The 23,424-nt window shown below is 41.3% G+C and overlaps 1 protein-coding gene across 1 annotated transcript in view; it reads right to left on the bottom strand.

Moving 5' to 3' along the window:
- The window catches only part of USP24 (ubiquitin specific peptidase 24), a gene marked incomplete at its 5' end in the record, with an annotated part of 155,372 nt that overhangs the window by 42,128 nt on the left and 89,820 nt on the right, over positions 1 to 23,424 (bottom strand). Inside the window, 7 exon segments of the mRNA XM_010847192.1 lie at positions 1,540 to 1,601; positions 17,892 to 18,052; positions 18,919 to 18,989; positions 21,184 to 21,339; positions 22,203 to 22,362; positions 23,041 to 23,269; positions 23,386 to 23,424. The exon segment at positions 23,386 to 23,424 is cut by the window's right edge and continues 5 nt beyond it. Of these exon segments, the coding sequence (XP_010845494.1) occupies positions 1,540 to 1,601; positions 17,892 to 18,052; positions 18,919 to 18,989; positions 21,184 to 21,339; positions 22,203 to 22,362; positions 23,041 to 23,269; positions 23,386 to 23,424 (878 nt within the window).

Raw genomic sequence — 23,424 nt, 5'->3', positions numbered from 1 at the left:
GGAGTGATCAAACTCTTCTCGGCGCACTGGGGCCACAGGCACGCAGGGCCCCGTGGGGTGAGATGGAAAGATACTTCAGGGGACACTGCGTCCTGGTTTCCTCATTCACAAAATGGGGCTATCACCTACACTGCAGGCTGCTGTGCGTAAAGGGCCTAGGATGGGCACTGGCATAAGACAATACTCCAAAAATGGCAAAGACTGCTCACTTCAAAACATGTTCCCACTCTGTCCTCAGTATCAGTGAACGGATCTTGGATCCCTTACTCGATGGCTCAATGGCACAGAAAAGGCCTCCACTAATAACCCGTTCATGCATTCTGAGGATGTGCATGTCCAGTCAATTCATGAGTCCAGTTCTCAAGCAGCAAAACAGAATACCCTAAGTCTAAGCCACGAAGCAAACCTTTTTGGGCTGCTGCCTAATTCAACACCGGAAGCTTGGTTGAAATATGCAGTGCCAGGCTATATGGACATGTAGTCCATTCACTTCTCTAGACAGTATAGGTCTTACTCCTGAATTAAGACACAGACTGCATTATCTCAGGTTCCAACAAAACCAATGTCACCACAGTGCTCAGAGTACTCTGTCCTCAGCTTTTGAGGGGCACTCATGAAATCCAGGATGGTGTCTGCTTTAGAGATGCTGCTGAGGTTTCTTAGTCGCTCTCCCTTTATGTGTCTGTTATCTGAAGACCTTTGTGTTAAGTTTCTTTTAGGTTCTGTGTTTCTTTTGAGAAACCATTCTGTTTCTTCCTCTAGGGTATTGAGAACAACCTAAGAAATGTGATTCCCTTTTTACTTTTGTCCTCCAGGAACTCACAACCTAATTCTGCATATATACAAGGTATTTTTTTAACCTCCTGAGCTTGACATTCTTTTCCAATCAATGCTTTTGTTGATCCTGAATTTCATTTTATTTATATTTATTTATTATAAATCTTCCCTATAAGATTTGTGTAAAGGGTAGGAAATAAAATTAACAAACTCTTGATTGGAACAACTAAAATTCAGAGCATTCCAACACGTACTTGCATTATATAAGAGTAAGTACAGATGATTAAAATCTAAACACTCCAACAACAGTGTTTTTAACAATGATATTGCAAGTCACCTAACACTAAACAATTGCCTGACTTCCATCACTCACTTCTATTACTCTCAACATATCACAACAGAGCTTCTTCCTTCTTTCCTTCAAACCTTCCAAATTGTCAGAATTGACTGTAATGGAGAGAAAGACTCTTCCTAACAATTCTGTATCAGTGTGATTAAAATATGAGCCTTTGACAATTTTTAATATCAACAAATCTCAATAAGTTAATGGTTGGACATATTATAGAGAAGAGCTAATTGGTACATGGGGTTATGTATTACTGTAAAATATTTTCAAGAGAATAAAATTCAACTTCAAACAATAATCATAAAATTGTTTATATCTCAGATATATTAAGTCAGATTTAGAAATGTCTGTTTGGCTTTCTTTTCTGGTTCTTCTCAACCCCTTCCCTGACATAAATCAGTTAGACATCTACTTACTTGTCAGATCATCTAATAATTGGCACCTCAGATCAAAATACTCCATGCACTGGGATAACAGTCTAAAAAATAGATAGATTTGAATTATTAAAAAGAGGCTAATTTGAAAATAAAAAAAATTACTTATAATAAGTTAATGAAACAGATGAATAAGATAATTTTCCTAAGCATAAAATAACTACATTAATTCAACTTAAGTATTTCAGCAAGACACACACTAGTGATTTTACTTTAACAGATATAGGAATAATAGTGTAAAAAGAAGAAACTTACTAAATCTATCACATTTTGTAATGATGCACACACTGCCTGCATACATAATCCACTAGTTACATTCACTGTTCAAATATTAACTGATACACCTAAGCACCTACTACATGCTTGGAACTGTTTTAGGGGACCAATGAACAAGAAACAATGAAGACAGACAACAGATGAAAAATACATACATACGTCAATTGGTGATAAGAGCTAAGAAGCAAAATAAAGTGGATAAAAGAAGAACGAGAAAGGTAAATTCTTTTTTCTAAGATGATCAATGAAGGTTTTTTTGGCAATTACAGTAATGAAGAGCACAGGTTTACATTTTAAAGTCAGGTGGACCTTACTTTTAATCCTGGCTCCACTACTTATGGCTCAGACAGTAAAGAATCTGCCTGCAGTGAGAGAGACGTGGATTCGATCCCCTGGGTTGGGAAGATACGCTGGAGAAGGGAATGGCTACCAACTCCAGTATTCTTGACTGGAGACTTCCATGGACAGAGGAGTCTGGTGGGCTACAGTCCATAGGGTTGCTGAGTGACTAACACCTTCATTTTCCACTACTTAATAGTTGGGTGTCCAGGGATGATGTATTTCAGTTTTCTTAGTTTCCTGATTTCTAAATGCTTACCAGGGTATTTGAAATAGACGTGCACACATATATACAAACAGAAAGGGTTCAAGAATGCACTAATGATGACACTACAAATGAACCAAGAATTATGATTATTAATAAAGTGGGGATAATAAAACTGCCAAACTCATTTGGCTACTGAGAAGATTAAATGATAAATATATGTAAAGAATTTAGCATACTGTGAGCCACATAATCAGCCCATAACAGCTATTAACATCATTACTATACCTTATACTTAAGCACAACAGCTTATTACTTGGAAATGGCTTACATATTTCAACTAAAGATTCACTGAGCTTACTAGTTAACAAAAGGATCATCTGATTTTAGAAAACCTTTAACTAGGAAAAACTGGAATACTAAAGTAAAAAATGTACAAGGGCAAAAAAAAAAAAAGAAGTTTCTATAACTTTTAATCCATGACTTTGTCAGGGAAAAATCATTCTCTGAAATTTGGCTTTATACTATTAAGAAGAATTACTTTTCATTACAGTGATTGGACTGAACTGAACCGGAAATATATAACTAATATCTAATTTAGGTTAAATGGGGTCAGCTGTAACATAACTCTAAATTTTAGTTAACTTTTTAACTTTAAAGTCACTCAAAATTATCTTGTCTCAGCAACCAAAATCTTAATTTATTCCTTATTTGTAAATTTATAAAGTTAAAATAGGTTAAATGCTTCAAAACAATATTTGAGACTTAGATATGTGGGCCAGGAATCTCCACATACGAGAGATTATAAGAGATTATAAGATTGTACTATGAGCAACTGTATACCAACAAGTTGGATAACCTAGATGAAATGGAAAATCCTTAGAAGCGTAACACTTCAGAAGACTGAATGAGGTAGAAACAGTGATTGTACACTAACAAGAACACTGAATCAATCAAAAACCTATCAACAAAGAAAATTCTTGGACCAAATGGGTGCACTGGTAAATTCGATCCAACACTTAAAGAAGAATCAACACCAACCCTTCTCAAACTTCTCCCCCAAAATTGAAGAGGAACACTTCCTAGCAAATCTAATTTGGCAGTAACATTTAAAGAATTAAACACCGTGAACAACTGAGACTAATATCTGGAATGCAAGGATGGTTTGAAATACAAAAACCTACCAATGAATATCCTACATTAATAGAATGAAGAGAAAAAAACCCCACATGATTACCTCGATTAACACAGAAAAAATGACAAAATTTAATGCCTTTTCATGCTACAATCACTAGACAAAGGAGCATAAGAATGAGAGAAAATATATGCAATTCATGTATGTGATAAGGTATTAATATTCAGAATACATAAAGAACCACCACCAAAAATTGAAAACCTAACTTAAAAATAAGAAAAAGACTTGAACAGACATTTCTCCAAAGAAGATATACAAATGGCCAATAAGCACACAATGATATACAAAATCACTGATCACTAGGGACATGCAAACGAAAACCCCAAGGTGCCACTTCACGCTCAGGGTGGTTGTTATCAAAAGCAAACAGAAAACAAGTGTTGGCAAGAGTATGGAGAATATGGACCCTTATACATGGCTGGTGGGAGAGGAAAATGGTGCAGCTACTGGGGAAACAATGTGGTGGCTCCTCAAAAACATCACACACAGGACTATTACAGGACCCAGCAATTCTACTGGGCATATATACACAAGAACCAAAAGCGGGACTCAAAGTGGTATCCATATACTCATGGTTGATAGTAGCGATATTTATACTAGCTAAAAGATGAAACCAAACGTCCACCTGTGGGTGAATAACTCCAGAAAGAACGAAGGGATGGAGCCAAAGCAAAAACAACACCCAGTTGTGGATGTGACTGGTGTTAGAAGCAAGGTCTGATGCTGTAAAGAGCAATATTGCATAGGAACCTGGAATGTTAGGTCCATGAATCAAGGAAAATTGGAAGTGGTCAAACAGGAGATGGTAAGAGTGAACATCGACATTCTAGGAATCAGTGAACTAAAATGGAATGGAATGGGTGACTTTAACTCAGATGACCATTATATCTATTACTGTGGGCAGGAATCCCTTAGAAGAAATGGAGTAGCCATCACAGTCAACAAAAAAGTCCGAAATGCAGTACTTGGATGCAATCTCAAAAGCGACAGAATGATCTCTGTTTCCAAGGCAAACCATTCAATATCATGGTAATCCAAGTCCATGGCCCAACCAGTAATGCTGAAGAAGCTGAAGCTGAATGGTTCTATGAAAACCTACAAGACCTTCTGAGAGAGTCATTTCCTAGGCAGGTTGATAAGAAGTCTAGGGGTCCCCAAGGAGAGAGGGGTCTGGAATTCTCAAGGAGGAAGGAAGGACAAACTTTTTTTTCCCCTCTACATTCCATAGGATTATATAATAATAATGTATCCTGCCTGAGGACAGTCTCTGGATTAAACCTTCTGGCTAATCTTGTTATCATAAAATGTAAATTATGGGAGCAGGTCTGGTGAGGTCTTTACAACCTCCAGACATTCTTTGGATTCATTGGAGAGTATATACCTCCACTGCCAATACTAGCAAGGGGGTACTTCTTCTGCCCCCTTCTGATGCCTGTCATAAGCTTTCTCTATCTCCCTTATACTTTAATAAAACTTAATTACACAAAAGCTCTGAGTGATCAAGCCTCGTCTCTGGCCCCGGATTGAATCCTTCTCCTCCAGAGGCCAAGAATCCCAGCGTCTTTTTGTGGTTCAGCAACAACCTTTCATCTTGGGGGCTTGTCCGGGATTCTTCAGGACAAGGTAAGGATGCTTGGAGCTCTAGTTCTTTGTTCTCCTAGCGAACACGTTTTCTGCTGTACTTTCCTAACGCTATGGTGTGCTGGCGTGAATGAAATAAACGCCCTGTGCGAAGCAAGTGAGGAGCCTGCTATGCGGTTCCGTGGTGACCTCATACGGCTTATGGCAGAAATGTGTCGGGGGTTTATACTGACCTGCCAATGCCAAGCAGTACCCAATGTCTCTTTCAGGGACTGACCAGAAATTGGCAAAGCATGTGGACCGAACTCTCCTTTCTCGGTCAAACTTTTCAGTCTCTGTGACCATTTCATAACTCTTTGGAAATTAGAAAAGTGAAAGAAAGTGAAGTTGCTCAGTCGTGTCCGACTCTTTGCGACCCCATGGACAGTAGCCTAACAGGCTCCTCCATCCATGGGATTTTCCAGGCAGGAATACTGGAGTGGGTTGCCATTTCCTTCTCTAGGGGATCTTCCCAACCCGGGGATAGAACTCAGGTCTCCCGCATTGCAGGCGGACTCTTTAACCAGCTGAGCCACAAGGGAAGCCCAGAATGGAAATTAGAAGCATGAACCTAATCTGTCAGATCATAGACTTTCAAGGGACTTGTGATCTATGCTGTTACTGTGTACTATAACTTGGGTCCCAAATTTGGATTGGTAGTCAGGAAGCGCCTAGCCTCGATAGGAATCGAAAGTTTGGAAGTTAGATGGAGTTTTAGCTACAAGAGCATCTCTGAGGTTAAAGGTTACTCAGATTGGAATTACAATCGGTTTTTTTCCTTTGGTAACGCTGGCTCTTAGTGGACCAGAGGAGGCTCTTATATTGGCGTGGTGACTCTTGGAAGGAACATCTGTTTTATGCTCGTATCGGCCTTATTGTGGTCAGGAATATACTCAGGGTTGTGCACAGGCACTCAGGTGATGAGAATGTTTCTCCCAGCAGTCTTAGCCTGGGAGGCATTCCAGAAGGTTACTCTCATTGTACCCGAGGTGGCATCAGAGGCAAGCAAAGTTTTAATGGTGAGGAGCTGGACATCAGTCAGGGATGCCATCAAGTCTACCCCTGGTGCATCCCCACCCCGTCTTGGTGGTAGAACTGGTAGGGACGAGTACGTGGCCTGCGTCAGTAAGGGACAGACTAAGTCCGACCAGGAAAGAAAAGCTTTGGTGTAAAGTCTGTCTACATCCCCATCTAGAGCAGGGAGGGATGCCTCCGGTAGAAAGAGGGCACTGGTCGCTTTTTTTCTCTTTTACAGATGGGAGTTAACAATTCCAGCTGCACTCCTTGGAACTGTATCCTGAAAAACTGGGATAGATTTGATCCCCAGGGCTTAAAGAAGACACACATGGTCTTCCTATGTGATACTGCATGGCCGCAGTACCCATTGGAGGATGGCGAACGGTGGCCGGTTGGAGGGTCTCTTAAGTATAATACTGTTTTACAATTATACTGGTTCTGTAGAAAACAAGGGAAATGGGTAAAAGTAGCATATGTGCTGCCCTTTTTCTCTCTGAAAAATATACCAGACTTATGTCCTAAGGGTATAGATTTGGGTGTGACTCCTTCAGCTCCCTCCTGCCCTCCTACTTTGCTAGATGAGATGGAGGACAGGAGACAAAGAGAGAAAGAAAAGCAGGTTTCTCCAATCTATCCCTGGGATCATATGTGCAGAGCAGCCAGAGAGACTGAGGAACAGCCACACAAGCCGCTGCCTCTTCATGAAGCACCCACGGGGATAAATAATCAGTCTATGAGAGTTAATAAGCCTTTTTCTTATCAAGAAATACAAAGAATCAAGGAGGCTCTTGGAGACTATTTAGAGGACTGAAAAAAATATATTAGAGCTTTTAAAGGTGTTACTCTGCTTTATGACCTTACTTGGAAGGATGTGATGTATATCTTGGGACAAACGCTGACTCCCGACTCAAAGACTCAAGTTTTGGGAAAAGCGGTTGCTTATGGAGATGAATGGCTTGGTAATGAATCAGTAGGGAAGAGGGAAGACGAGATAACGGCCCTCCCCACTGGGAATCAGGTGGTTCCCAACTATAAAACCAGAATGGGACTACAACACGGCTAAAGGAAGATGGGATCAGAGTCATTTTGTCAGATGTATTCTTGAAGGACTCAGGCAGGCTCGTGCTAAGCCTTTAAACTATGGCAAATTGGCAAACATAGAACAGGAGGAGAAGGAAGCTTCTGGTAAATTCCTAGATAGACTGAGAGAAGACCTTTGCAGATTCACTGAGATTGATCCCGAAAGTGAAGAGGGAAAAGTGATCTTCAAGGATAGATTTCTCACTTAGTCAGCTCCAGATATCTGCTGTAAGCTATTAAAACGGGAGTATGGACCAAAAAGTTGGCTTAAAGCTCAATATTCAGAAAACTAAGATCATGGCATCTGGTCCCATCACTTCATGGGAAATAGATGGGGAAACAGTAGAAACAGTGTCAGACTTTATTTTTTGGGGCTCCAAAATCACTGCAGATGATGACTACAGCCATGAAATTAAAAGACGTTTGTTCCTTGGAAGAAAAGTTATGACCAACCTAGAGCGCATATTAAAAAGCAGAGATATTACTTTGCCAACAAAGGTCTGTCTAGTGAAGGCTATGGTTTTTTCAGTGGTCATGTATGGATGTGAGAGTTGGACTGTGAAGAAAGCTGAGTGCCGAAGAATTGATGTTTTAGAACTGTGGTGTTGGAGAAGACTCTTCAGAGTCCCTTGGACTGCAAAGAGATCCAACCAGTCCATCCTAAAGGAGACCAGTCCTGAGTGTTCATTAGAAGGACTGATGCTGAGGGTGAAACTCCAAAACTTCGGCCACCTCATAAGAAGAGCTGACTCACTGGAAAAGACCCTGATGCTGGGAGGGACTGGGGGCAGGAGGAGAAGGGGATGACAGAGGATGAGATGGCTGGATGGCATCACTGACTCGATGCACAAGGATTTGGGTGGACTCCAGGAGTTGGTGATGAACAGGGAGGGCTGGTGTGCTGTAATTCATGGGGTCGCAAAGAGCTGGACATGACTGAGCGACTGAACTGAAATGAACTGATGGACAAAATCAGCCTTTAGATAACCTGTTACAACTGGCTCAGACAGTCTATTATGGTAGGGAATATGAGGAAAAGAAAGAAAGGCAGAAAAAGACAAAGAACAGGCGGAAGCCCTCGCAATGGCTATGAGAACCATTCTTAAACAGCCTGAGAAAAATGTCCAGAGGGACCCAGGTGAAAAGGGATGGGCTTGCTATTACTGTGGAAAGGAGGGGCACCACAAGCGGAATTGCCCTCAGGCATCTAAGCCAACCCCAGCTCCATATCCAGTCTGCAAAAGACTACACTGGAAGAGAGACTGCCCCCAGAGGCGTAGGTTTCAGGGGTCGGACTCTCAAGACAATCAGGACTGAAGGTGCCCGTGGGTCCCCACACAAGCTCCCATCCTAATTACACCTGAGGAACCCTGGGTATTAATAACTGTGGGGGGCCAATCCGTCGATTTCCTTTTAGACACTGGGGCAACTTACTCCGTGCTTACTGAAGCCCCTGGCCCACTTTCTTCCTGATTCGCTTCCGTAATGGGACTGTCTGGATGAGCCAAAAGGTATTACTTCAGTGTTTCTATACGCTGTGACTGGGATTCTGTGCTATTTTCACAGGAGTTTCTGATTGTGTCAGAGTCTCCCTCACCCCTTTTGGGGAGGGATACACTGAGCAAGGTCCATGCCTCTGTTTTCATCAATATGGAGCCCTCCATTTCTCTCCCTTTAATTGAACAAAATGTAAATCCTAGAGTATGGGCTGATGGAAAATCTGTGGGTCGAGCACAAAATCCTATTCTTGTCATTGTCAAGCTCAAAGACCCACACTTATTTCCACATAAGAAGCAGTAGCCACTGAAACCTGAGGTTAAGGAAGGGTTAAAACCCATCATTGACAATTTAAAAGGAGCAGGGACTACTAATTCCCTGTAACAGTCCATGCAACACTCCTATTTTGGGTATAAAGAAATCAAATGGTAAATGGAGACTAGTCCAAGATTTATGAATAATAAATGAGGCTGTAGTTCCTTTACACCCCATGGTGCCTAATCCTTATACTCTACTGTCTGAAATTCCTGAAGGAGCCAAATATTTCTCAGTAATTGATTTAAAGGATGCCTTCTATTCAGTGCCTTTGGTGGAGGGAAGTCAATTTCTGTTTGCCTTTGAGGACCCTATACAGCCAGCTTCTCAGTTAACCTGGACAGTTTTGCCCCAGGAATTTCATGACAGTCCTCACTTATTTGGACAAAGTTTGTCACGGGATCTACAAAACTTTAATAGCTCCGAAGCAGTGGTGTTACAATATATAGATGATATTTTGCTTTGTGCTGAGACAGAGGAAGCTTATTTGAGAGCCTCAGAAGATTTCTTAAACTTTCTGGCAGGCTGCGGTTACAAGGCATCAAGAGAAAAAAGGCTCAGCTTTGTCAACAATCTGCTAGATATCTGGGCCTAATCATATCAGAAGGGACTAGGGCCACAGGCTCTGAGAGAATTAAACCTATACTAAATCATCCCCTACCTATGACTTTAAGACAACTGAGAGGATTTTTGGGAATCACAGGCTACTGTCGAATTTTGATTCTGGGTTATGGGGAACTTGCCTGGCCTTTATATAAACTTATAGTTGAAACTCAGCAGGCCCAAACTGACAAACTGGTTTGGTCTCCAGACACTCAAAAGGCTTTTAAGGTTCTTCAGACTGCTCTCCTGCAAGCTCCCACTCTGAGCTTGCCCACAGGGTCAGAATTTAATTTGTTTTTCACTGAAAGAAAAGGTATGGCCTTGGGAGTTTTGACACAACCCTGAGGGCCTCACCAGCAACCTAATACTTATCTAAGCACAGAATTAGATGTAGTTTCATGTGGGTGGCCCCACTGCCTAAGAGTAATTGGGGCAGCGGCTTTATTAGCACCTGAAGCTTTAAAAATAATTAATGGACAAAACCTTACTGTACTGACTTCTCATGATGTGAGTGGAATCTTAAATTCTAAGATTAATATTTGGATGACAGACAGTAGGCTTCTTAAATATCAGTCATTGTTGTTAGAAGGACCAGTAACTAAGCTTAAAGTCTGTGGAAATTTAAATCCTGCCACTTTCCTTCCTGAGAAGGAAAATAAAACACCTGATCACGACTGTTCCGAATTCCTAACTTTAAACTATGCAGCTCGGAAGAACTAATGGATACCCCATTAGACAATCCTGACATGGAAATATTTAAAGAAGGCAGTTCTTTTGTTCGGGATGGAAAGCATAAAGCAGGTTACACCGTGGTGACTGCTGAACAGGTTTTAGAAGCAAAATCTCTCCCCCAGGGAACCAGTGCTCAGTTAGCGGAGCTTGTGGCTCTGACCCGAGCTCTAGAGTTAAACAGAGGGCAGCGGATAAATATCTGCAGATTCTAAGTATGCTTATTTGACTTTATGTGCTCATGCTGCAATATGGAAAGAGAGAGTTTAAAACAGCAACAGGAGAACCTATTAAACATTTCAGAGAGATCAGATCAAGAGACTTTTAACTGCTATATATTGTCCTAAAGAAGTAGCTGTTATGCATTGCAAAGAACACAACAGAGATGGGAGTAAAGTAGCTGAAGGTAATCAGCTGGCTGACTGTCAAGCCAGAAAAGCAGCACTTTACGAAACCCCTTCACAGACGCCTTTGATCTACACTGAGGAAGAATTAGAAAGATACAAGAAAAGAGGAGCAAAGATTACTGATAAAGGGTGGTTACAGTCAGAAGATGGACAATTACTAATTCCTGAAAATGCTCAATGGAAAATTCTTAAGGGTTTACAGGAGAGTTTTCATTTGGGTGCAGAGAGTACTTACCAGATGGCTTCTCGTTTGTTTGAAGGTAAAAATGTAATGAAAGCTTTAAAGATTATCAAAAGGTGTGAGACTTGTCAGAAAAATAACTCAAAGACTGAAAAGCTAGCAAAATTTGGATTGCAACGAAGTGGAAATTATCCTGGAGAGGACTGGGAAATTGATTTTACTCATATGCCAAAAGCTAATGGGTATTCTTGCTTACAAGTTTGGGTGGATACTTTTACAGGATGGACTGAGGCTTTTCCCTGTCATAGTGAACAGGCTAAGGAGGTTATAAAGATTTTAATCTATGAAATTATCCCCAGGTTTGGGCTACCACGGAGCCTTCAGAGTGACAATGGCTCCGCCTTTAAAGCTGCTGTAACTCAGGGGGTGTCTAAGGCTCTAGGAATAGAATATCACTTACCCTTCTCCTCGAGACTCCAATCCTCAGCAAAGGTTGAAAAAGCTAATGACATTAACAAAAGACATCTGCACAAATTAACTCAAGAGATGCAGGACAATTGGATTAAAGTCCCATCCATAGCTTTAAGGAGGGCTCAAACTGCCCCAAAAAAGGAGGGACTGTCCCCCTTTGAATGTATTTATGGAAGGCCTTTCTTACGCACAGACATTGTTATAGACCTTGAAGACTTGGAATTAACTAGTTACGTAACTCAGCTCTCAGCTTTTCAACAGGCACTAACAGAACTCTGGGAGACGACTCCTGACCCAGCCTCTGAGTCAAGCAAGCCTCTATTTGAGCCAGGAACCGAGATCCTCATAAAAACATTGGGATCTGGGGTCCAATCCCTCGAGCCCCTCTGGGAAGGCCCTTAACAGGTTATTCTTTCTTCTCCCACAGCTGTCAAAGTGCCAGGAATTGATCTGTGGGTACATCACACTCAAGTTTAGAGGTGGCACCCTGACCAGAACTAAGTGACTTCATTTTATGTCTTTACTTTCTATGCTCTGACTTTGTACTTTTCAGATGGGCCTAATAATCTATGTGAGCCTACTTATGCTGACTCCAAAAGTCCAGAGTATGCCATTTGATCCTCAAGACAATACCTTCCTGTCCTGGGCTCATTCCTATGCTGAATTCCACAATCAATCTAACTGCTGGGTCTGTGGAGCACTCCTCTCTTCATCAGTGGAAAACTTTCCATGGTGGACACCTCTTCAAAGAAAAGACTTTCTCCAAGTCTGCAAATACCTTCAACAACAACCGCATGTGATGCCTCTTCTTAAACTGATAACATCTAACAATCCTAAGACGGACTGATGTAACTATGGACATAATATGACTTAACTTTAACTTGCTTTGATGACTATTTTGGCTTGCATCTGGAACTGTGTAATTGGATTTGTTTCTAAACACATGAAGGCTTTTAGTTACAAATGGTTGTCCAAGCTCCTACGAGTGCCACAGCCTCCTCCAACTATTACCTGGGGCCCCTGGATCAGAGACCCTCAATACAAGGGTTAGGAGAATACGTTGCCTCAACAATTTAGCGACCACGCCCTTAAACAGCAGGAAGTAGTTATGGAATGAAATGATGCCACTTTCCCTTGGCAACATAATTCTCCTAAAAGTAAAGGGGGAAATGAGAGAGTCATTTCCTAGGCAGATTGATAAGAAGACCCAGGAGAGAGGGGTCTGGAATTCTCAAGGAGGAAGAAAGGACAAACTTTTTTTTTTCCCCTCTACTTTCCTTAGGATTATATAACAATAATGTATCCTACTTGAGGACAGTCTCTGGATTAAATCTTCTGGCTAATCTTGTTATCTTAAGATGTAAATTATGGGAGTAGGTCTGGTGAGGTCTTTACAACCTCCAGACATTGTTTTGATTCATTGGAGAGTATATAACTCCACTGCTAACACTAGCAAGGGGGTACTCTTTCTGCCCCCTTCTGATGCCTATGTTAGAAGCTTTCTGTGTCTCCTTTATACTTTAATAAAACTTTATTACATAAATGCCCTGAGCGATCAAGCCTTGTCTCTGGCCCCGGATTGAATTCTTCTCCTCCAGAGGCCAAGAATCCTGGTGTCTTTTCGTGGTTCAGCAACAACCTTTGACTTCTAGAACTAACACCCAAAAAAGATGTTCCTTTCATTATAGGGGACTGGAATGCAAAAGTAGGAAGTCAAGAAACACCTGGAGTAACAGGCAAATTTGGCCTTGGAGTACGGAATGAAGCAGGGCAAAGGCTAATAGAGTTTTGCCAAGAGAACGCACTGGTCATAGCAAACACCCTCTTCCAACAACACAAGAGAAGACTCTACATATGGACATCACTAGATGGCCAACACTGAAATCAGATTGATTATATTCTTTGCAGCCAAAGATGGAGAAGCTCTAAACAGTCAGCAAAAACAAGACCAGGAGCTGACTGTGTCTCAGATCATGAACTCCTTATTGCCAAGTTCAGACTAAAATTGAAGAAAGTGGGGAAAACCACTAGACCATTCAGGTATGATCTAAATCAAATCCCTTATGATTATACAGTGGAAGTGAGAAATAGATTTAAGGGACTAGATCTGATAGAGTGCCTGATGAACTATGGATGGAAGTTCATGACATTGTACAGGAGACAGGGATCAAGACCATCCCCAAGAAAAAGAAATGCAAAAAAGCAAAATGGGTGTCTGAGGAGGCCTTACAAATAGTTGTGAAAAGAAAAGAAGTGAAAAGCAAAGGAAAAATGATATACCCATTTGAATGCAGAGTTCCAAAAATTAGGAAGTAGCGATAAGAAAGCCTTCCTCAGTGATCAGTTCAAAGAAATAGAGGGAAACAATAGAATGGGAAAGACCAGAGATCTCTTCAAGAAAATCAGAGATACCAAGGGAACATTTCATGCAAAGATGGGCTCAATAAAGGACAGAAATGGTATGGACCTAACAGAAGCAGAAGATATTAAGAAGAGGTGGCAAGAATACACAGAAGAACTGTACAAAAAAGATCTTCATGACCCATGATAATCACGATGGTGTGATCACTCACCTAGAGCCAGACATCCTGGAATGTGAAGTCAAGTGGGCTTTAAGAAGCATCACTATGAACAAAGCTAGTGGAGGTGACGGAATTCCAATTGAGCTATTTCAAATTCTAAAATATGATGCTGTGAAAGTGCTGCACTCAATATATCAACAAATTTGGAAAACTCAGCAGTGGTCACAGGACCGGAAAAGGTCAGTTTTCATTCCAATCCCAAAGAAAGGCAATGCCAAAGAATGCTCAAACTACCGCACAATTGCACTCATCTCACACGCTAGTAAAGTAATGCTCAAAATTCTCCAAGCCAGGCTTCAGCAATATGTAACCGTGATCTTCCAGATGTTCAAGCTGGTTCTTTAGAAAAGGCAGAGGAACCAGAGATCAAATTGCCAACATCCACTAAATCATCGAAAAAGCAAGAGAATTCTAGAAAAACATCTATTTCTGCTTTATTGACTATGCCAAAGCCTTTGACTGTGTGGATCACAATAAAGTGTGGAAAATTCTGAAAGAGATGGGAATACCAGACCACCTGACCTGCCTCTTGGTAAAGTGGAAACAGTGGCTGACTTAACTTTTTAGGGCTATAAAATCAGTGCAGGTGGTAACGGCAGCCATGAAATTAAAAGATGCTTACTCCTTGGAAGGAAAGTTATGACCAACCTAGACAGCATATTAAAAAGCAGACATTACTCTGCCAACAAAGGTCCATCTAATCAAGGCTATGGTTTTTCCAGTAGTCATGTACAGATGTGAGAGTTGGACTATAAAGCTGGGCACTGAAGAATTGATGCTTTTGAACTGTGGTGTTGTAGAAGAGTCTTGAGAATCCCTTGGACTGCAAGGAGACTGGGTGTTCATTGGAAGGGCTGATGTTGAAGCTGAAACTCCAATACTTTGGCCACCTGATGCGAAGAGCTGACTCATTTGAAAAGACCCTGATGCTGGGAAAGATTGCAGGCACGAGGAGAAGGGGATGACAGAGAATGAGATGGTTGGGTGGCATCACCAACTCAATGGACTTTAGTTTGGGTGAATTCTGGGAGTTGGTGATGGACAGGGAGGCCTGGCGTGCTGTGATTCATGGGGTCGCAAAGAGTCACACATGACTGAGTGACTGAAGTGAACTGAACTGATGGTGAATGGATAAACAAAGTATGATATATACAAGAAGGAATTATCATTCAGTGTTGAATAGAAATGAAACCCTCACTCACGCTGTAACATGGATGAACCTTGAAAATATTATGGTAATTGAAATAAGCTAGATAGAAAAGGACAAATATTGTATGGTTTCACTTTTACGAGGTACCTAGAATAGTCAAATTTATAGAGATAGAAAGTAAACTGGTAGTTGCCGGTGCCTGGAGGGAGGAGGGAAACGAATGAGGTATTCTTGTTTAATGGGAGAAGAATTTCAGTTTGAGATGATGGAAAAATTCTGGAAACAGACAGTGGTGATGGTTACACAAAAATGTGTATGTACTTAATTTCACTAAGTTACACCCCTAAAACTGATATAATTGCAAATTTTATGTTATGCATATTCTACCACAGTAAAAGAAAAAAAAAAATCTAGCAAATCCAAAAAAAAGAATCATCTACAAGATTGTCTCTGAGGTGTCTCATCATGTCCTTTGTCCATTTTTCTATTTGGCTATTGGTCTTTTGTGATTTATAATATCTCTTCATATGTATTATCAAAATTAGCTGCTGTCACATATGTTGTAAGTCTGTATAGTTACTTTAACTGACTTTTGACTCAGGTATATTTTTTTTCATAGATATTTTCTGGAATCAAATGTACCAGTCTTGCATTTACTGATTTCTTACTGGGTACAGACTTGCAGTTTAGAACGCTAAAGAGCTTGGCTGCACAGCAAGGTGAATACACTCAATGTTACTGACTGTTCAGTTAAAAATCGTTAAAATGTTAAACGTTATGTTATGGATCTTCTTGACCCAGGGACTGAGCCTGTGTCTCCTGCACTGGAGGTGGATTTTTTACTACCTGTGCCACCAGGGAAGCCCCTGTGTATATTTTACTACACTGAAAAAAAAAGACCAAGTTTGGTATTTGGAGCTCTTGTTGCTATTTAGTCACTCAGTTGGGCCCAACTCTCTGCAACCCGTGGACTGCAACATGCCAGGCATCCTTGTGCTTCACTAGCTCCCAGAGTTTGCTCAAACTCATGTCCATTGAGCCAGTGATGCCTTCCAATCATCTCATCCTCTGTTGCCCCCTTCTCCTCTTGCCCTCAATCTTGCCCAGCATCAGCATCTTTTCCAATGAATAAGCTTTTCAGATCAGGTGGCCAAAGTATTGGAGTTTCAGTATCAGTCCTGCCAACAAATATTCAGGGTTGATTTCCTTTAGGATTGACTGGTTTGATCTCCTTGCTGTCCAAGGGACTCTCAAGAGTCTTCTCTAACAGCACAGTTCAAAAATGTCAGTTCTTCGGTGCTCAGCTTTCTTTATAGTCCAACTCTCCATACATGACTACTGGAAAAACTATAGCTTTGACCAGATGGGCTTTTGTGGGCAAACTGATGTCTCTGCTTTTTAAATACACTGTCTAGGTTTGTCATAGCTTTTCTTCCAAGGAGCAAATGTATTTTAATTTCATGGCTACAATCACCATCCACAGTGATTTTGGTGCCCCAAAATAAAGTCTGTCACTGTTTCCATTGTTTCCCCATCTATTTGCCATGAAGCGATGGGACCAGATGCCATGATCTTAGTTTTTTGAATGCTGTTTTAAGCCAGCTTTTTCACTCTCCTCTTTCACCTTCATCAAGGGACTCTTTAGATCCTCTGCTTTCTGCCATTAGGATGGTGTCATCTGCATATCCAAAGTTATTAATATTTCTCCGGGCAATCTTGATTCCAGCTTAAGCTTCACCCAGCCCAGCATGTGAAAACAAGTTGTACTGTGCCACTTCAGCATTCTTGCCTTGAGAACCCCATGAACAGTATGAAAAGGCAAAGAGATACAATACTGAAAGACGAACCCCACAGGACGGTAGGTGTCCAGTATGATACTGGAGAAGAACAGAGAAACAGATCCAGAAAGAATGAAGAGGCTGAGCTGAAGTGGAAGTGACACCCAATTGTGGATGTGTCTGGTGGTATTTGGAGTAGCTCTAACATTTCTACTAAGGGCTCTAATTTACAAAGCATATACAAAGGAAAATATATACTGATTTCACAAATCTCTGTGGTGTCTTCTAAGCCCCAGAGCAAGGGCTTGCTGATAAAGCTGAGCTGGAAATGTGGCTTAAACTTGAGGTCCATGTGGGATTCCTGACCTCCCAGGCTGAGCCTACACTGGGGCACCCCTGTAGGCAGGCTTGCCTCAGGAGGTAAGATGGGTTAGGCAGAATCGTTTTACTCAAGTCTCTGAACCTGGACCACAAGCCTCCTTCCATGTCCAGGATGTATAAACCCAAGAAAAAGCTAGAAGGATACCCTAGTACCTCTAGACATGGAGTTATAAAGTATGCTAAAAATGTGATGTACAGGTGTGAACTCTTTACGCAGTGATCTGGCTCAAATAGTGCAGTTTCTCAACCACCAGGTGAGTCTTCTTTTTGGGGTAGGTGGAGATAGAAGCTGGGGTGGTGGAGAGAAAGAAAGCCTGGTATTATTTCTTCTAACTCTTTGGTCCTAAATGGGAGGAAAACCTGAGATGCCTTCTTTCAAGGTATACATGCTGGAAGAGAGAAGGAGAGATTCTGTCATCTCAGTCATGCACTGTGGCCTGTAGGGGAGCAGTACACAAATCATTACTCCCTCTCTGTATGACGTGAACGTTTTCATCTTATTACATACCTCTGATTGACTCCTCGCATGATACTGGTTGGGGACCAGAGAGGCAGCTGAGCAGTGAGAATCACACCCAGCAGAAACTGGTTTGGCTTCTGCACATCTGGGTGGGCTGAAGTATCTGTCTGACTCAGAGTATACAGCTGATCGCAGGCAACACGGCGAATCTGAAATCACATTTTTAGTGGCCAAGGATGTACATCAATAAACACATAGACTGCTTAAAAAATGAATTTCCTCCAAAGTCCATACTCTGAACGATGCTATAAGGGTGTGAGCATTTCAGTCAGTAAAGTTTACATTGAATAAACTAGGGCTAATTTAAATCAAGTGTGGTCTGGGTACTGATTTCCCAAATTATTCTAGTAGTGGATTCTACTCAGATGGTAAAGAATCTGCCTACAATGCGGGAGACCTGGGAAGATCCCCTGGAGGAGGGCATAGCAAGTCACTCCTGTATTCTTGTCTGGAAAATCCCTATGGACAGAGGAGCCTGGTGGGCTACAGCCCATGGAGCTGCCAAGAGTCAGACATGACTGAGTGTCTAAGCACAGCACATTCTACTCTAATCAACAGGCTTATAATTTTAAATGAAAATTAGAAACAAACAAACAAACAAACAAACCTTTTCTTCATGTGTCTCAAAGTTAATTTTCAAGGTTATGTACGAAAATGAGAATTCTAAGACCTAATGAAAGTTCACGGCTTGAAGTTGGTCTTTCTTGATTTGGGCCAACAAGTTAATGTTTAATGTTGGCTGACTTGGCCAGCTATGGATGTTGAACACTGTAAGATTTTGTTTGTTATAAATAAATGCAAGTTAATCATAGCACTAGTATCTTAACTTCCGGTGAAACACAGACAAGGAAGGAAGGTGCGAGTCTAAACGGTCACTGTCATAATGGTCTGCAGCGCTCTACGTGACTCCCCAGGAGGACTAACACCACTCCCTCTACAGTCCCCACACTGCCTCAGGCATCCAGGAGCCCAGGCAGAGCAAGACCAAAGGGGTTTTGTATAAAGTGAGCCTTACCTCAGCACTTGGTGATCCAAGCAGAATATCAATGATAAAATCGGCAACACAGGGCAAGTTGTAGAAAGAGGCTGATGGTAAGAATAAGGAGAATGGGGGCAGGAGAGGAAACTAAGTTAGGAAATGCATTTTCAAAATTTCAGAAGTTTTGAATAATTTCTTACCCTTAACTATCGTAGACATCATCTCTTCTTCCACACAGAATCAAATTCAGTACCTCCATAACTGTCCCCATGAGCGCCTAAGGCGCTCAAGAGCAGGACTGTGTCCAAGTAATTGTTGTACCCTCACTTTTTCCCACAATGTCTTGTGCTTACTAGTGACAGAACAAATATGTCTTGCTTTGATAAACTATCAATACCTCTGAACTATAAAATGTACTCTACAATAAACTTACAAATGATAAAAAAGCTTGAAGTTATAATTTTTCTCATCCTGATTACTTCTGTAATCAAACAATTGTAGGAAACTGAACTAAAAGTATGGCTTATGCTTAATAGTATTTCACAGTGACTTAAGACTTCTCATATATAAGCCTTTAAAAGCAAATCTGACCAAAGTAAATCATTTTTGATACTGTACTGTCAAATTTTTGATACTTCACTGTCCCATAAACATGTAACTTTTTCTGTATGTTTATCTTGATATCTTATATGATAAATTTGGATGTTATACCGAATAATACATAATGATCACCAATTCTACGTAACAGGCAGTCTGAACCAGTAATAATAGTAATGAATTGGGCTCCATGTATTGGTACAATTTTTAAAAGTCAAGTCATTAAGACTGCATCCCTGAATAAGTATTTATTGAGGGCCTACTACACACCCCACAGTGTTTGGGTGTTAAGGATTCATTAGGAAACACATGGGACAAAAGTCTCTGCTCTTACGGAGCTTACCATCTAGGTGGGGAAGGGGATAATGACAATAAACATGATAAGCAGAGAAATTTTACTGTATGCTGTACAGTGATAAGTGATAGAGAAAAAAACAACAACAGAGTTTACAGGTGAATGCTGGGAGAGGTGAGGACTGTGATTTCTCTAAAAAAAGGTGGGGGAAGTGGGAATAGCTAGTGCAAGGGCCCTGAGGCAGGCATGTGCCTGAGTGTCAGCGAACAGCTAGGAAGCCAGGGTGGCTGAAGCATGGTGGGTGAGGCAGGGAGTGCAAGAGGTGAAGGCACACAGGCATCACGGGCGTGGATGGTGCCAGGCCTGGAAGGCCTTAGGGAAGATCTGGCTTTCACTAAGTGTGAACGGAGGCCGCTGCAAGGCTGTAGATAGAGGAGTGATATGATCTGACTTACATTTTAGCGGGTCCACTCTGGTTACTGTGTGGAGAATAAACTGCAAGGGTAGAAGCAGGGAGATTAGTCAGGGCACTGCTGCTATAATCAAGGTAAGAGATGATGGAGGAGCAGAGGGTACCAACAGCAAAGGTGGTTTAAGGGGTGGAATCCCCTTAATCCAGCAAAGGTGGAGTCTGAAGAAGGATGTGTTGGCAGATTAGAAGTAGGATGTAAAGAAAGGAATCCTGGAGTAGGATGACTCCAAGAACGAAAATGCTACTAATTAAGATGGGCAATCTCTTGGGTGGTGTGGGCCAGACCAGTGTTCAGTTCTGGACATGTTAAGTTCAGGAAATCTACTATATCTAAGTAGAGATGTCAGGGGAGGGGCCCAGGTCACAGAGCCAAATTTAAGTGTTACCGACACATAGAGGGAATTTAAGGCTGTGAACGTGGATGTGATTATGTGAATGGGTGATTATGAGAATGAGTGTAGGCAGAGGAAAAAAAGTGTCCAGGGACTGAGCCCTGGGGAATCTAATGCTAAAAATATGTTTAGCAATAGCCCCAGTTTGTCAAAACCAACAATAAAGATAAAAGGACAAATCTTAAGTTTCATAATTTTTAATACTGGAGTCGTTATCAGTTTAGGGATTGATATATAATTCTACTTCTATAGCTTATGACCTACAACTTTGGCTTGTTTTAATTCCTCCAACAGATGGTAAGCTCTCCTGGACAGCAGACATACTGCCTTTGTAACATCAACTGTGGAACCGTGTATACAGAGGTGCTCAATAAATACTTGTTCAGAATTAAGTACTCTAGCACTATTCTTACCTATTCCATATGCCAACTTTCCCCTTTTCCATTTCTATTAATATGACCTTATCTATGAAGGGATATAAATAATTCCCAACAGAAACCTGGCCGTTTCCTAAAACACGAGTGGCAAGCAGGCCTCCTGCATACCCAGCTGTTGGCTCCGAAGCTGCAGGCAGGTGACAAGTAGAGACAAAGCCTCTCCGGCAATCAGGGAGTCTTTGGTGGACACGGACTGTTGTCGTACACAGATGCCTGCGTGCAAGGCCACTGGGTCCCCTTCACTTCCAGAGCTGCAATTGCTTCCTGGAAACATACAAAACGGAAGGTTACTGAAGGGTTACTGGGGATCCCACAGGACCCTTGAGATTAAAACCCTTTAATGTGTCCATAATCCTCAAGTGAAGGTAAAGAGTTCAAGAAGACACTTTGGTCTAAGAAACAAGAGAGAATTAATCATTTACTTTGACCCCCACTGCTTTCTTTGTACTTAAAACACATTTGGAAGCGCTGAAAAATACATTTACGATGAAAAACTAGTTTCAGGTGCCAGAAGCAAAAACAGTGCGATTTTGGAGGCATGTGGGAGTCTTTCTGGGTTATTAGAAATGCTCCTTATCTTAATCTAATGGGTTATACTTATGTAAAAACCCTAAAACTCCTGTACATTCAACATTTCTGCACTTTACTGTATGTCGTACAGTGTAAAAGCTCTATTATTAATGAGTTATATACACAGCAGGGAAACCAAATAAAGCTGAGAAATAAAGCTATTTATAAAGGCCTAACAGAAAATAACAGGCCAAACCAAGAAAATGATTTTTCCAGGTAAATATTCTAGATAAATTTTTATTACAGCTGTAATTATTGGCCTCATGACACTTTCATACTCAGCAAGCTAAAACTCTGCTTGGTTTTTCTATTTATTTTGCATTTATAAACTTTTTTCTTAGTATGACATATATAAATGAAGGATGTATATACATACATGCAAACTTGAATATGCATAAATCTTGAGGGTTTATTTAGCTTGATGAATTTCTGTTCATGCTCAAAAGCAAGAGAAAAGGCTTTCTCCTTTCTGTGACCCTGAATAACCTATACAAAGATGATTTTTATAGCTACTTCCTGTTCAATATTCTAATTATTTTATCCTTCTTAATCAGTACCTGAACTGCTGAGTCTGTTTCGAATGCCAGCAGGAAACAGAGAATTACTTTCTTTAATTGGTTGGCTACTCCCAACGAGGTCAAGCCGTCCTGCGGCTGCAGCCCATGACAGTCGCATGAAACAGGCCACAGTAGATGTGAAATCACCGACTTCCATTGTCTAAGGAAGCAAGAAAGTGCTGTGAGTACTTGGACATGTCCCACTGACTTCAATAACCTCCTCTTGGTCTCAGTTTGCAGGCTCATTTCCCTCCAACATCATCTACAAGACAGACAGCCTTTTTCATGCTTCTGTACTGTTCAAAGACTTACAACTGCCTCTCTGCTACTACAACACAGAGACCCTGCTGTCCAGGTTCTGGCTTCAAATCACCCATTTTGCTGTCACCATGTCCCCTCTTCCACACACAGCATCCGGTCTATGTGAACCACCATTCGGCCTCCTACACAGGCTTCTTTTCTAATAGCTCCCACCTTCCCCTTTACCTGAACAACTTTCCTCTCTCTAAATGAATCCATGGATATGGAATCCCTACCTATTCTTAAAGGCTTAGTCCCTCCTACATGGAATCCTTGTGACAGCCGCATGTGAAGATGACTATTCCATTCCACTTAAGCCCTGTAGAATGTCTTGCTTTGGTAGTCTTCTTACAACAATTGATGTTTTCCACCTGAATTACAGTGAATTCTACACTAGTTGATCTCTTTCTTACTTCCTGTACGCTCCTTGAGGATGATACTCACATCAATAATTTTTATATCTGCATAGGCCCTCCCCACCAGTGGTGCCTTCTGGAAAGAAGGCCCTTGGGACTTCTTGAACAAACAAGTCACTTACTTGTATTGCGACTCGTGCAGCAGGAATGATCTCCTCAACTCTGATGGAAGACCGGTCAGACACTGACAGCTGTCGGTAGGATGACTTCTCTGGGGTGCCACATAAGGACATCTGCCTGCTCGTCTGCCGGCTGACATTTCGGAATGGGCGAGAAGAAAGTGCTTCTATGCCGTCTTTGGTGAGGTCTTCATCCAATAAGGTTGGCAATGTTTGTCCCACGAGTAAAAATCTTAAAAGGAAATAAGCTAGGCTAAGCCAAGGTCATTTCATACTATGTTTAAAGGATGGGATCTGGAAGAAAGAGTCAAGAATGGCCATCTGAGAGTAATCAATAGATTTACGTACCTTGCCAGTTGTAGACAGATGGAATAAACGCCTTGCCTT

The sequence above is a fragment of the Bison bison genome, unplaced genomic scaffold, assembly GCF_000754665.1.
Source record: "Bison bison bison isolate TAMUID 2011002044 unplaced genomic scaffold, Bison_UMD1.0 scf7180017864244, whole genome shotgun sequence".
Lineage (NCBI taxonomy): Eukaryota > Metazoa > Chordata > Mammalia > Artiodactyla > Bovidae > Bison > Bison bison.
Note: the sequence above shows the minus strand (reverse complement) of the source record. Positions and strands in the feature narration are given on the sequence as shown.